This window comes from Meriones unguiculatus, chromosome 2 (genome assembly GCF_030254825.1).
Source record: "Meriones unguiculatus strain TT.TT164.6M chromosome 2, Bangor_MerUng_6.1, whole genome shotgun sequence".
NCBI classification, from domain to species: domain Eukaryota; kingdom Metazoa; phylum Chordata; class Mammalia; order Rodentia; family Muridae; genus Meriones; species Meriones unguiculatus.
Genome location: NC_083350.1, coordinates 84,461,100 through 84,473,134, shown reverse-complemented (window position 1 = coordinate 84,473,134; position 12,035 = coordinate 84,461,100). Strand labels below are relative to the sequence as shown.

General features: G+C 43.3%; 1 protein-coding gene across 1 annotated transcript; it reads left to right on the top strand.

The window, feature by feature from the left end:
• Positions 1 to 1,514: 1,514 nt before the first annotated feature.
• Zcchc9 (zinc finger CCHC-type containing 9) lies at positions 1,515 to 12,035 on the top strand. The gene is made up of 6 exons (XM_021663833.2): positions 1,515 to 1,653; positions 2,768 to 3,174; positions 7,419 to 7,569; positions 7,732 to 7,824; positions 9,457 to 9,525; positions 11,184 to 12,035. Exons 2-6 carry the CDS (start codon positions 2,794 to 2,796, stop codon positions 11,300 to 11,302), a joined length of 813 nt encoding a protein of 270 aa, XP_021519508.1. The 5' UTR covers positions 1,515 to 1,653; positions 2,768 to 2,793; the 3' UTR covers positions 11,303 to 12,035.

The following is a 12,035-nucleotide window of genomic DNA, read 5'->3' as shown; positions in this document are numbered from 1 at the left end:
AGTAAGTGACTTTAACTCTCTGAGCTTATTTCCCTGTTGTTAAATGGAGAAAGCAATAACTTCCTCCCAGGATACTGTGTAGATATGCAGTAAATGGCAGCTATTTCTAGTCGGAATACTACTGCTTCCTCATGCATCCCAAAGGACTTAGTCTATGACCTGCTTGCTCAACTACTAATCTTCATCAAAACAGATGTTCCCTCACTATGAGGAATCAGATCTTCAAGGAAAGTCAGCGTTAAAAAGTCACGTTGTTGTTAAATGCACCATCTAGTGGTATACAATGTGTTCAAGGCTAGGCATCCACAGAAAATAAAGCCTCATCCTGAGTTGAAATACGAGGGGCATTATCACACATCTTTTAAGCAGTTCATTTCCCAACAGCTAGAGGACTGTTTTTGTATTTTTTTTTTAACTTTCTTGTATATTTGTGGCATTTACCATACCAAATCACAATATTGATTTTTCCTTTAAGGAAAACTGGGCCCATTTTAGTTCTTTATCCAGCTAAGAGATATAGCAAGGAATGAGAATCATTACATGAGATACAATAAAATTTACTATACAATCCACTGCGAAAAGTGTCATCAGAAAACATAGCCTGTCACACTATCTAGTGTGAGAGGACGTTGGAAGGCTTAGATAAGAATAAAATCTCTTGAAACAGAACATAAGTGAAGAAACCAGAGCATCATGCTAACAGATCTGCATATGTAAATCCTGGTGCTTAATAAATAACATTGGTCACTTAAGAAAATGGGGGAAGGTCCCTTTGTTTAGAGCTTAAAAAGGACAGAGATTGTACAAAGGTCTGACGAAAAGCTGGCAGAGAATTAACACATGCTCAAGAGTCTGAATATCATCCCAACAGTGAGAAAAGACGGAAGGGTTTTAAGCAGAAAGGCACCGACTTGATCTGGCACTCTGATTTACATTTTCTAAAGTTCACTTGCGAAAATAATTCAGGCAGTGGCGCAAAAACGCCTGCCCAGATGAGCTGCAGTTTGGGCTAACACAGTGAATGCGGAGACAGGGAAGAGGCACAGTAGAGACAAAAGGCAAGGAGAGCAGAGGGGCAGAGGGAAGCGGATAGAGCATGAGGATGGAGGACTGAATGTATACAATGCCATTTCACACCGTATGTGCTTTTCTGGGGAGACTGGCAGGACGGAGGACAAGAATTTTCTTTAAAAATAAACTCTGGCCACAAGTTTGAATGTTCAGTTAGGCCAACAGGTCCTCCAAAGGTCTTTTCAGATTTTACCCCAGTGACACTTCTACAGCGCTGACACCTTTGGCGAGCCTCTCCCACAGGCAGTTTCACTACAGTTGGGATTTTCAAAGGAAGACCTCACTCCCAGCAGGCCTTTCGTCTTTAAACTGTACACTCCCGGACAGCACAGACGGAGAGCTCATCTTCGCGTCCCGGGAGTCCAGTGCAGCGCCCTGTAAACGCCATGCAGCCCACCAAGCTGCGCTCGCCTCCCCTTCCAACGGAACCCTCCCGAAAGACGCTTCTCGGAACCCTAACAGGGGCCACCGGAAGTGACGCGCCGCGGAAGACGTACGCACTTCCGATCTCCTTAGCCGCGCTCCGTCGGGGCCGGGCTGCTCTGGCTTGCTGTCTCAGCTGCTCTGGAGGATTCTCGTCGGGTAAGGAGCTGCGCGGGCGCCGCCGGCTGGGCTGCGGGGGCCTCGGAGCCACCTCCGGCTGGCCGGGCTGGACTCGTGCGGGAGGTCGCGAGGACGGAGACGGGAGCAGTGGGGTCGTCCCGCCGGGCTGTCGGGCCTCGCGAGCCCAGGGTGCCCACGGGGTGCGCTGCCGGGGGCGGGCAGGGAAAAGCGCCAGTGCGCTTCGGGGATGCCTGGCCTGTCCAGCCTTCCCGACTCCCCCGCCTGACACCCTGAGCCTCACGTCCGTGTGCGGGAGGAGGGTCCGCCCTCCCGGTGACAGTCACATGCTTTGCTTGTGTCTGATGTTCTCAAAAAAAGAAACCTTTTTCGGAATTACTAGGTAGCGTGCAAAGCAAAATGCTCAGTTATATGTTGGAACCAAATAATTTGTCTTAAAATAAACCCCTTCAAAAATATGTGCCCATCTATACTCTCAATGAGTCCTTTCTTAAAATTTGAACATAGTTATTAAGGGTATTCAAACAAGCTTCTTAGCATGAAGTTTATTTTACAGTTTGAATCATTGAAATGGGATTTAAAACCATTGGACTGCAAATGGCAGCGCCCTCATTAATAAGAGAAGGCTATCACGGGGCTGCAAACACTTTATATACTGCCTTAATTTATACAACTACTGGGCAGAAGTAAAGACAAACTTACAGGACAGGCTTCTGCGTGCTTACTAATGTGCTTTGCAAGATGTCGCATTGAAATGGTAAAGTAAGCGAGAAAATTGGTGCCAAGTAGACTGTGGTTTACAGGTGGGAAAAGAAATAGCCAGGAAATCTGCAGCATTTGAGAGGCCCGCTCAAAGTAGTTATATTTGATTATAATTTAAAAACCGTTTGTTGGCAAATTGCTTTCTAGTTTTAAGCAAGTATAATATACATCTTTTTCTTCAACTGGAATGCAACTTCTCTGTTCAATGCCAAAATTATTTTAGGGAAATGTCTATGCAGAATACCGTGTGGTCCATGCAGATACCTCAATGACGTGTTGGTGGCTTAAGGTTTAAGACATGCGTATATTTGTTAATAATGACCTGTCTATATCTTCGGTTTTTAATTAATTACTACTTGCTCTTTTATTACAGATTGGTAAAGTAGCCCTGATGAAACCATGACCAGGTGGGCTAGAGTTACTACCTCAAATAATAGGAGGCCCTTGTCTGCAACATCATGGGAGGACATGAGGAAGGGGTCTGTGGAGAGAGCAAATCAGAACTTCCCAAAGCAAAAACATCAAGGGAGTGGACTGTCTCTTAAAAATGATGCACCTCAAACAAAACATAAGAAGAACAAAAAGAAAAAAGAATACTTGAATGAAGATGTGAATGGATTCATGGAATACCTGAAACAGAACTCACAAATGCTTCACAATGGAGAGCTGGTCTCAGCAGACAGCCAGGGAGTGAGGGAAGAGATTGCACTGGCCTTAAAGAAAGACAGTCGACGGGAAGGAAGACGGTTAAAAAGACAAGCAGCAAAGAGAAATGCAATGGTAGGTCATCATGTCTGCTTGTTATTTACCTCTTTGCGTATCTAGAAACTGTCGTTCACCTGCTCACACAGTATGTATTTTAACAGAGCCCAATTACTGCTGTCCTAGGGCATCTTCTTAAGTCTTGTGCTTGCTTAGCACAAGACTATGTATATATAATTATATATATATATATTATATATAATACCTACTATTGTTTTACATGTGTACAATGATTATATATATGTATATTATATATACATACATACTTAGTATACTGGTTAGTTGTCATAGCAACACTATACAAATGATAGTGTTCCTATATTACAGGCAGAAAACACAGAAGTATATCTAGATTAAGTGACTTGATGAAAGCCACTTGGTAGGTGCTAGAGGTGAGAGTCAAACTGAATTCAAAACCTGTGTTTGTCCTACCACTACAGTAACAGCTTTTCAATAGCTGCGGATAAAAACTACTCGATACCACAGGTTCAAAGTTGCTGTTACCTGAAAGGAATGGCTGTTCTACCCTCCATTCCACACTGCACTGATAGTGTGTGCTACCATATGAACAGTAACGTTCTACCTGAGTGGAAATCCCCGACTTAATTCCATGGTTTTAAAAAATGATATTAGTAGTACACTTGTTATCTGTATTTATTCACGAGGGAGAGGTCGGGTCCCTGTCATCCTCTCTCCATGAAAGTTAAGGCATCTTCAAAACAGTTTGGCAATGGCAGGTTTCAATGGCCAAGGCAGGAAACTTCCCTGGTTGGTAGATGCCAGACACCCTGACTTTACACGGCCAGGGCTTATGGCTTCCAGGCTTACAGCAATCCTCCTCTTGGAAATGGAATACAGTCATAGGCCAGCAAGCATAGCCAAAAGCCGTGTGTGTGTGTGTGGTGTGTAGGGTACATGTATGGAAGTAGGCAAGACTGTGTGTGTGCATGCATGTTGAAGCCAGCAGACAGCCTCAGGCATCACTCCTTAGACACCGTCTGTCTTGTCTTTGAGATGGGGGGTCTTTTGCTTTCTCTCATTTTCTTGGAACTTTCTAGTAAGACTCTACAGGCTGGCCAATGGCCCATGTGCCTCTCCAGTGTTAGGAGTCTATCTATGCTTTACCACACTTAACTTGTCTACATGGCAGCTGAGGCTTGAATTCAGGTTGTCATGCCTGTGTGGCATGTGCTTTTCTGCCTGAGCCATCTCTCCCAGCTCTAAAAGACATTTTTGAAAGGACAGTTCGTTTATCTTCTATCTTTTTTGAGAAAGGGTCTCACTTTGTAGCCTTGGTTGGCCTGGGTATGGCTTTGAAGACCCACTGGACCTGAACTCAAAAGAGATCTACCCACCTCTGCTGCCTGAGTTCTGCATATAAAAAGTGTGTGTGCTACCATGCCCTGAACAATAACATTCTACCCGACTAGAATAAGATGCTTTCTTTTTAAATCCCTGATTTAATTTCATGTTTTTTAAAAATTATTATCATTAGTAGTAGTAGTATTGAAAACAGTGTCTTCTCTTATAGAGTACATTCTGACCTCTCCCTCCACTGCTCCCTGCTTCCCTCCACCTGCCCACTTTCCTTCCATTTCTCTTCAGAAAAAAACAGGCCTCCAAGAGACAACAACCAAACACCATACAATCAGACAAGGTAAAAGCCTTCGTATTGAGGCTGGACAAGGCAACCCACTAGGCAGAAAAGAGTCCCAAGAGCAGGGAAAAGAGTCATGGACACACCCTCTCCCACTGTTAGGAGTCCCACAAAAACACAAGGTAACAGACCTAAGATACGCAGAAGACCTGGGAAGGCTCCGTGCTTGCTGCTTCAGTCTCTGTGAGCCCGTGCAAGCCCTGCTCAGTTGGTTAATGGAGCATGTTCTCCTGGTGTCCTCAATCCTTCTGGTTCCCACAAATCCCCTCCTTCTCTTCTTTGGTTCCTCAAGTTCCAAGGGGAGACCAGATAGAGATCTCCAGTTGAGACTTCCTCTCTGCATAATGTCTGGCTGTGGGTCAAGTCAATTTTTATTTTATATGTATAGGTGTATTGTGGGTCATATGAATTTTTTACATGTATGGCCTGCATGTATGTCTATGTACCACTTATGTGCCTGGTGCTCAGGAGGCCAGAAAAAGGCCATTGGTTCTTCTGGAATTGAAGTTACAGACAGTTGTGAGCCCGTACCCCATCTGTGAGCCTGTACCCCATCTTGTCATTGCTAGGAACTGAACCTGAGTCCTCTGGAAAAATCAGCCAGGGCTCTTCACATCAGGTCATCTCTCCAGACCTAATTCCTATTTTTTACTGTGCATGGGTGGTTGTAATTTTTTGAAAATCGATATTGGTTATCATAATACAAATTAGAGTATTTTATATACACCACCTATGTGGACAGAAACTTTAATATTATTTAGTATGATGTTTAAACTTTAAAAGTCTTTTTACTATAAGAAAATAGTTCCTTTTATTTAAGTGTTTTTTTTTTTTTTTAACGCAATAAAAATTAGTGCTGGTGGTTTTCTTAGCTTCTGATAAGCCCCATCTTACTATTGTCCCATGGTCTAAACGCCATCCTGCTGCCCTTGGCTGTTTTCTACTTAAACGTAGGTGGATTGCTAGAGTCATTAGGTTTTTTAAGGGCCGTTTTGTTTGCTTGTTTTGAGATGGAGTGTTGTTATTTAGCCATGGCTAACCTGGAACTAACTATATAGATCAGGCTAGCCTCAGACTTAGGATGACCACCTGCCCTTGCCTCCCAGGAATTGCAGGCAATTCACCTGGCCTCTAAGTGACTTGGAATGGTTTAGGTGTCTTTGGTAGTCCACAGTTCTCAGAAGAGACCTAGTTTTGGAAGTCATGTAGTCTGGATGGTGTTTTGGGTAAGCAGATGCTCTGTGGTCAGTGCTCAGTGTAACTGTGGTGAATACACATCTCCATCCTTCGCTGTGTAACTGGCGCGTCCTGGAACCAAAGTGAGATGGGTTTCCTCTTCTCACAATTTACTGAGTTGCTCTGTTAGCATCTGAGTATTTCCACAGTTTATAACTTCTATTTTGGATCATAGTTCGCCCCACCACATACTGGTGTTTTGAGCCAGTGTCAACCAACCGTTACAGAGTCTTCAAATTACTTCAGCTGTCACTATTAGAGACAGCAAGTCTGCAGCAGCCAGATGAGATGCATCGCTGTGAGCTGTTGCTCTCCCCGGAGTGCGGTCTACCATGCCTTCAGGGGCCTCTGTCCTCACCAACAGCCTGTGGTTCCACTCACACTTCTCTTCCATCCAGTCCCATACCCCTGCTGAATAAAACCTGGGCCATCGCTTTATGGCAGTCAGAAACTTCAGGGAACCCCCGCCGTATTCTGTCTATAAAGTGGCAGAAGCAGGCGATACCAAGTGTGCCGGATTGTCACAGCTTTGGGTTTCGAAGCAATCGGCCTGCAGAAACCTGTTTATGTCAGATCAGAGTGCTCATTAGGAGGAGACTTTCTATAACAGGATTTGGCTGGGGATGGCTTGACCTTTTCTTTCTGAAAGGGTTTTTCTTCCATGCTGTTGGTCCAGCTGTTCTGTTTATGTGAGCAGGAAGCTATTCTAGTGATTTTCTGACCTTCCTGTTCTTATTAGTGCCTTTGCTGGGTGGAGTGCTCCTCAATGCTTAACACTGTGGGTCTCAGATGCCATAATATCTTAAATATCCACACTTTAATAATGCTTTGTGCCTCCCAGCACTGAAGAAGCTTTGCTCCTGGGCAGGCTCCACTCAGCCATCCACACGCAGATACCTGCTGGACCTACCAGATAGCTCATACCTTGTGACCTGAATCATAGTGCCAAACTGAGCCCAGCTTCATTCAACTATGAAATTTAAAAATACAAGTATTAATTAGCCATTGTCTGACTTCTACAGAGGCTCCTCCCCTGAATGTGCCCTTTGTTTTCTGGTGCAGGCATCCTTAGTAAAAGGTGTATGACCCATAGTTGTTCGATTCATTTGAGCAATTGTCTCCTGCAAAGCCATTTATAATTTTGTGTTTGATAGTAATGGACTGATGGAATTAATTCTCAGAAGCAGTTAAGTCCCTGTGGCAGAAATGGCTCCTGACTGTTTGGGGATGTGGAAAATTTTTTCTTATACAGAATACAATACTGATGCTTTCTTTTTAAATTTTAAAATGCAAAATATAGTTTTGATGAAAAATTGGTAAAGGCAGGAGAGTAGTATTACCGTGTGGAAACTTGTATTTTGTTTCCCAGGTGTGCTTCCATTGTAGACAGCCTGGCCATGGGATTGCAGACTGCCCAGCTGTGCTCGAGAGTCAGGACATGGGCACTGGCATTTGCTACCGCTGCGGGTCCACGGAGCACGAGCTCACCAAGTGCAGAGCCAGCGTAGACCCTGCTCTCGGTATGTTCTCTTTTAGGTTCTTGCTTGGTACTGTGGGAGGGTGACCGTTAAATAGCCAGGTCAGTAAAAAGACGTGTTTTCTGTTTACAGTACTTCAAAGTGATGTGAATCATATGACTTGTTATATACACAGTAAATTAATGGGAACATTAATTCTTACAGGTGAATTTCCTTTTGCAAAATGTTTTGTCTGTGGAGAAATGGGACACCTCTCCAGGTCCTGCCCTGATAATAGAAAAGGAGTCTATGCTGATGGTGAGCACCATTGCACAGTTATGATCTGACAGTTTGTCTGCTTTTTAATAAGTTCTTGACAAGATGAGACCTTGAGTGCCTTTACCAAATATTGTTCTGTGCTGGACTATTCATGTACTATAGTTTTATTTAGTAATAAATCTGGAAAAGCTAAGACATACTTCTCAAACTCCTTGCTTCAGCATTATTTGTGGAAAAATATTAAATGTCTGTGGATGTTTGAGCTCAACAGAAGCAGAGAGATATCCCAAATTCATAAAAGGTTTGAAAAGCTGTGCAGTGCATTAATATCATCTGCAAGCCACTGTGCTAGGGGAGTGTGGTGTGCACTGTTCCATTTTGTTGCGATACTTGCTTCTGAAGTTTCTCCTTACTCATGACCTGGGCTTCATGTAACTTTCCTGTCTTTGGCTCAGTGAGTGTATTATAAGCCTGTGATAAAGACTGCTGTGTCTGGAGTCCTGCAGAAGGTGGTGTTGCCTGGAAGTGTCTGGTGCCATTAGGTCCTAGGTATCTCTGTGTCATGCCTTGAGGTCCCCCTCCCCAAGGATCCAGTGGAAAACCATGTAGCACTTGGAGTCATTGTCACCACCACTCACCAGCTGTAGCCTTGTGTTAGTTTGTCACTTGTGAAATTAAGATGAGGACATTTGATTTATTGATTCTAGGATGAATTTTCTCTGGTTTCTGAAATCAAAATGTATCTTGGTGAGTCCTCCATGGTTGGCATCTTTTTTGCCTCCTGAAGAAATTACACACTTTAGTGTCAGTGGTGGCTTAGATTTTGCTTGGACCTTCATCTTTTTTAAAGTTATATGCATTAGTCAAGGGCCTCTTCTGTGTTTACCAAGCCATAAAGGACAATCTTGGGCCTAGAAAGTTGACTTCTGAGCAAGAATGGCTTTGTGTGGTTAGACAGATGGATAATTTTGTTGTTGTTTTAAAGCGAGAGGAGTGCATCCCATACATGTGAGACAGGTTTGCATCCTATGGAGACATGTTCTAATGAGGCACTTCACACACGCATGATATTATGAGTGGCCTGATTATTGTGAAAACCACAAGTTGTAACTCACCATCTTGTAATGTTGCTTAAATTAGACAGATGGGGGTGTTTTCTCGGGTTAGCAGGACCTACAGATGGAAAGCATTGGAACAGAGCTGCCTAAGAAAGTGACTTCCCCATCTGAGAGCAGGTAGAGCAGTGGCACGGGAGGCGGGAGCGGCTCTGGCTTGCTGAAAAACTGATAGAAACTGTGGGCATCTTCCTCAGAGGCCAAAAATGTGTGTGCATACAAGTTTGTTTCCAGGTGAAGGCTCTGCACCGTGACTGCCCTTCCTGAGTCCTTTCTAGACTTCTGTGCCATAGCTTAGGCAGGTGCCTGCTGTCAGGTTTCTCTTCTCTGCTTTTCTCTGGAAGATCTGGTGCAAGCAGCAACAGCTGGGTACCACTTAGTGTTTTGAAATTCTGTAGTAGTAACAGGAGTGATGGCACCCACCCAGCTTCCTGACTCCAGCTACCTTTACAATCATCAGGAATGTGGGGACCACATAAAATATAAAATTGCTCCTGGAGGTTCCAAGCCCTGAGTCAGGATGCTGTTGTACTCAGTGACCCTGTTCTCTCCCTAGGCGGTGGCTGTAAGCTCTGTGGCTCTGTGGAACACTTGAAGAAAGATTGCCCTGAAAATCAGAATTCAGGTGAGCTCTAGTCCCCTGTCCATACGAGGTATTCCCCTCTGTGCTTCCTGAGTAATAACTCAGACAGGCACTGCTGACTGCTTTGTGACAGTGACCCAGTGACCTTGTCACGTCCTGTGACAGCCCCGAGTCCCTGAACATCAGGTCTGTTCTCAGGGAAGCAAGCTGGTAAGCTGCAGGACTGTATTCTCAAAAGCATCTCACAAGCTTCCTGTTTGCTCTGAAATGTGATTAATTATGCTGGGACTTCCTTTGTTACTTAGCAAAGCCATATTGATTCCTAAGATAAAACTCAAATACAAAATTAATTTCAGCATTTATAAGCCTGAGTGTCTGCTTGTGCTTTGCTTTGTATGTTCCGAAATGGTTATGAAAGCTGTTAAACTTTTTAAAAATGTGTTATCAACACAGCATCTGCTGCTAATCTTTTTTTTTTTTTTTTTCCTAGCTAAATACTAGCCTTGGTCATTAAAAGCTTTATAAGTGTTCACTGTCACATGTAGAAGATGTCTAAGGATATAGAGAGCATTGTTCCCCTAGTTTGTCAGGAGTAGAATAGAGATAATCTTTTACTAAAGAAAGAGAAACAGGCTTGGGGAGGTTGCTTAGGTTGAGGGCCTGAGTTCAAGCCCCAGAACTGACCAAAAAGCTAGGTGTAGTGGTGCATGCTTATAATCTGAGCACTGGAGAGGCAAGAAGAGGTGGTTCCCTGGGGCTTGCTAGGCACTTAACGTAACCTGCCTCTTGAGCTCCAGGCTAGAGAGACCCAGTCTCAAATACAAGGAAGATGGAGCTTGTGAAATAACACCTGATTGTATCCTGGCCTCCCCATGCATGTGCTCCCACACATGAACTCACACACACACCAAAAATTAAAGTAAGGAAAGGCAATAGGACACCCCTTAGAGAAAAAATACATTTCTTTTTATTTCATGTAGTCTAGTTCATGGGAGTCCTCCCATTCTTACTTTCTTGCCCTGATGCTCCCACACATGAACTCACACACACACCAAAAATTAAAGTAAGGAAAGGCAATAGGACACCCCTTAGAGAAAAAATACATTTCTTTTTATTTCATGTAGTCTAGTTCATGGGAGTCCTCCCATTCTTACTTTCTTGCCCTGATGCTTAAATGCAAATCCAGGAGCGTTTGTTTATAGTCACGTCTAGGAGATCATCTCTATATGGTGTAGGCAGTGAGATTGAAGTGATGAAGTGGGAGTTGAGTTCTCCCTCCTGGGAGGATTGCCACTTCCCAAATGACAAAACTGACAAGCAGATGTTGTATAATTTCGCAGGTGGAATCTTATGCATTTAAAATGGATGCCGCCTAAGTCTTGCTGTTTATGGGCTCTTGGAATTCATTGACTCTTCAGTGATGAACTCTAGGAAAGAATGAAGGAGCTTTCTCATCAGTTTGTGCATTGCAAAGTAGATGCTGCATTTCTCTAATTGGGATGAGAAATTGCTTGTGGTACTCAGAAATCAAGGGTTCTAATCAATTACAGAATTGCTCGCTTTCTGCAGCAACAGAGCCTTCTCTCTTTGTGATTATTCATGTCAAAACTGGTTCCTCTGCTAAGCTGACACCTCTCCAAGTGGAAGCATTTGATTACTGTTGTTTTATAACTTGATTTTCCTTTTTACCCCCTCTACAGAGAAGAACGTTACAGTTGGTCGTTGGGCAAAGGGAATGAGTGCAGACTATGAAGAAGTTCTGGATGTGCCCAAACCACAGAAACCTAAAACGAAAGTACCCAAAGTTGTTAATTTTTGATAGGAGTTGATACTGTTCTTAGTTACCACCTCACTGTTACTTTCCAGGTTAGGCTGAAGTTTGAGCCTTCAGCTCGAAGGCTGTGGTGCCTGTGGAAGCAAGCCTGGTTACAGACAGCACTCTGACCCTGACTGGGAAGTCGCCTGCATCCTGTCTGTCAAAGGCGTTGAGGGTGATTGTGTTCTATAGACTCATGTCTGTGTGTCTGTCTGTATTTGAGGCAGAGTCTGTGCAGCCTAGGGTGGCTTCACAGTGGAAATCCTGCTCAGTGTCCTAAGTTCTGAGGTTGCAGGCACTGTGGCTAAGAACATACTTTAACAGGCTGAACTCAGGCATTAATCACTGACTGTATACCTGGTTGTGACAGTCATCCCCATAAATGTAAATTATGAATCAAAATTGACCACCCCTACATAAAGCATATAGCTTTGAGTTTGTGAATAAATATTTTTTAGTTGTTCTTAATTCAGAGTACCAATTTATTGTAATAGAAATCTATTTATATGTTGTCACAAAATCTGTAATTTTTCATACTGAAAATTGTATCAGCTGTATGATAAATTGTATCAGCTGTATTCTATGTTGGTCTGGTCATTGTACTCACTGTAGAGTCCCTTTGGAAACAGAATTATTTGTAAGCCTTAATAGAGATAAACAGGGATCTGTTTGGTTTTGTTTTAGTTTTGATACACAGAATTAGAAATTATTATTATTAAAAGTGAAGAGTACTCCA

Excerpts from the sequence above, each read along its gene's own strand:
- Zcchc9 (XM_021663833.2), top strand. The coding sequence starts at position 2,794 with ATGACCAGGTGGGCTAGAGTTACTACCTCAAATAATAGGAGGCCCTTG. Across the intron at positions 7,570-7,731 it reads CAGCGTAGACCCTGCTCTCG|GTGAATTTCCTTTTGCAAAA; the intron begins GTATGTTCTCTT and ends TAATTCTTACAG. Across the intron at positions 9,526-11,183 it reads CCCTGAAAATCAGAATTCAG|AGAAGAACGTTACAGTTGGT; the intron begins GTGAGCTCTAGT and ends CCCCCTCTACAG.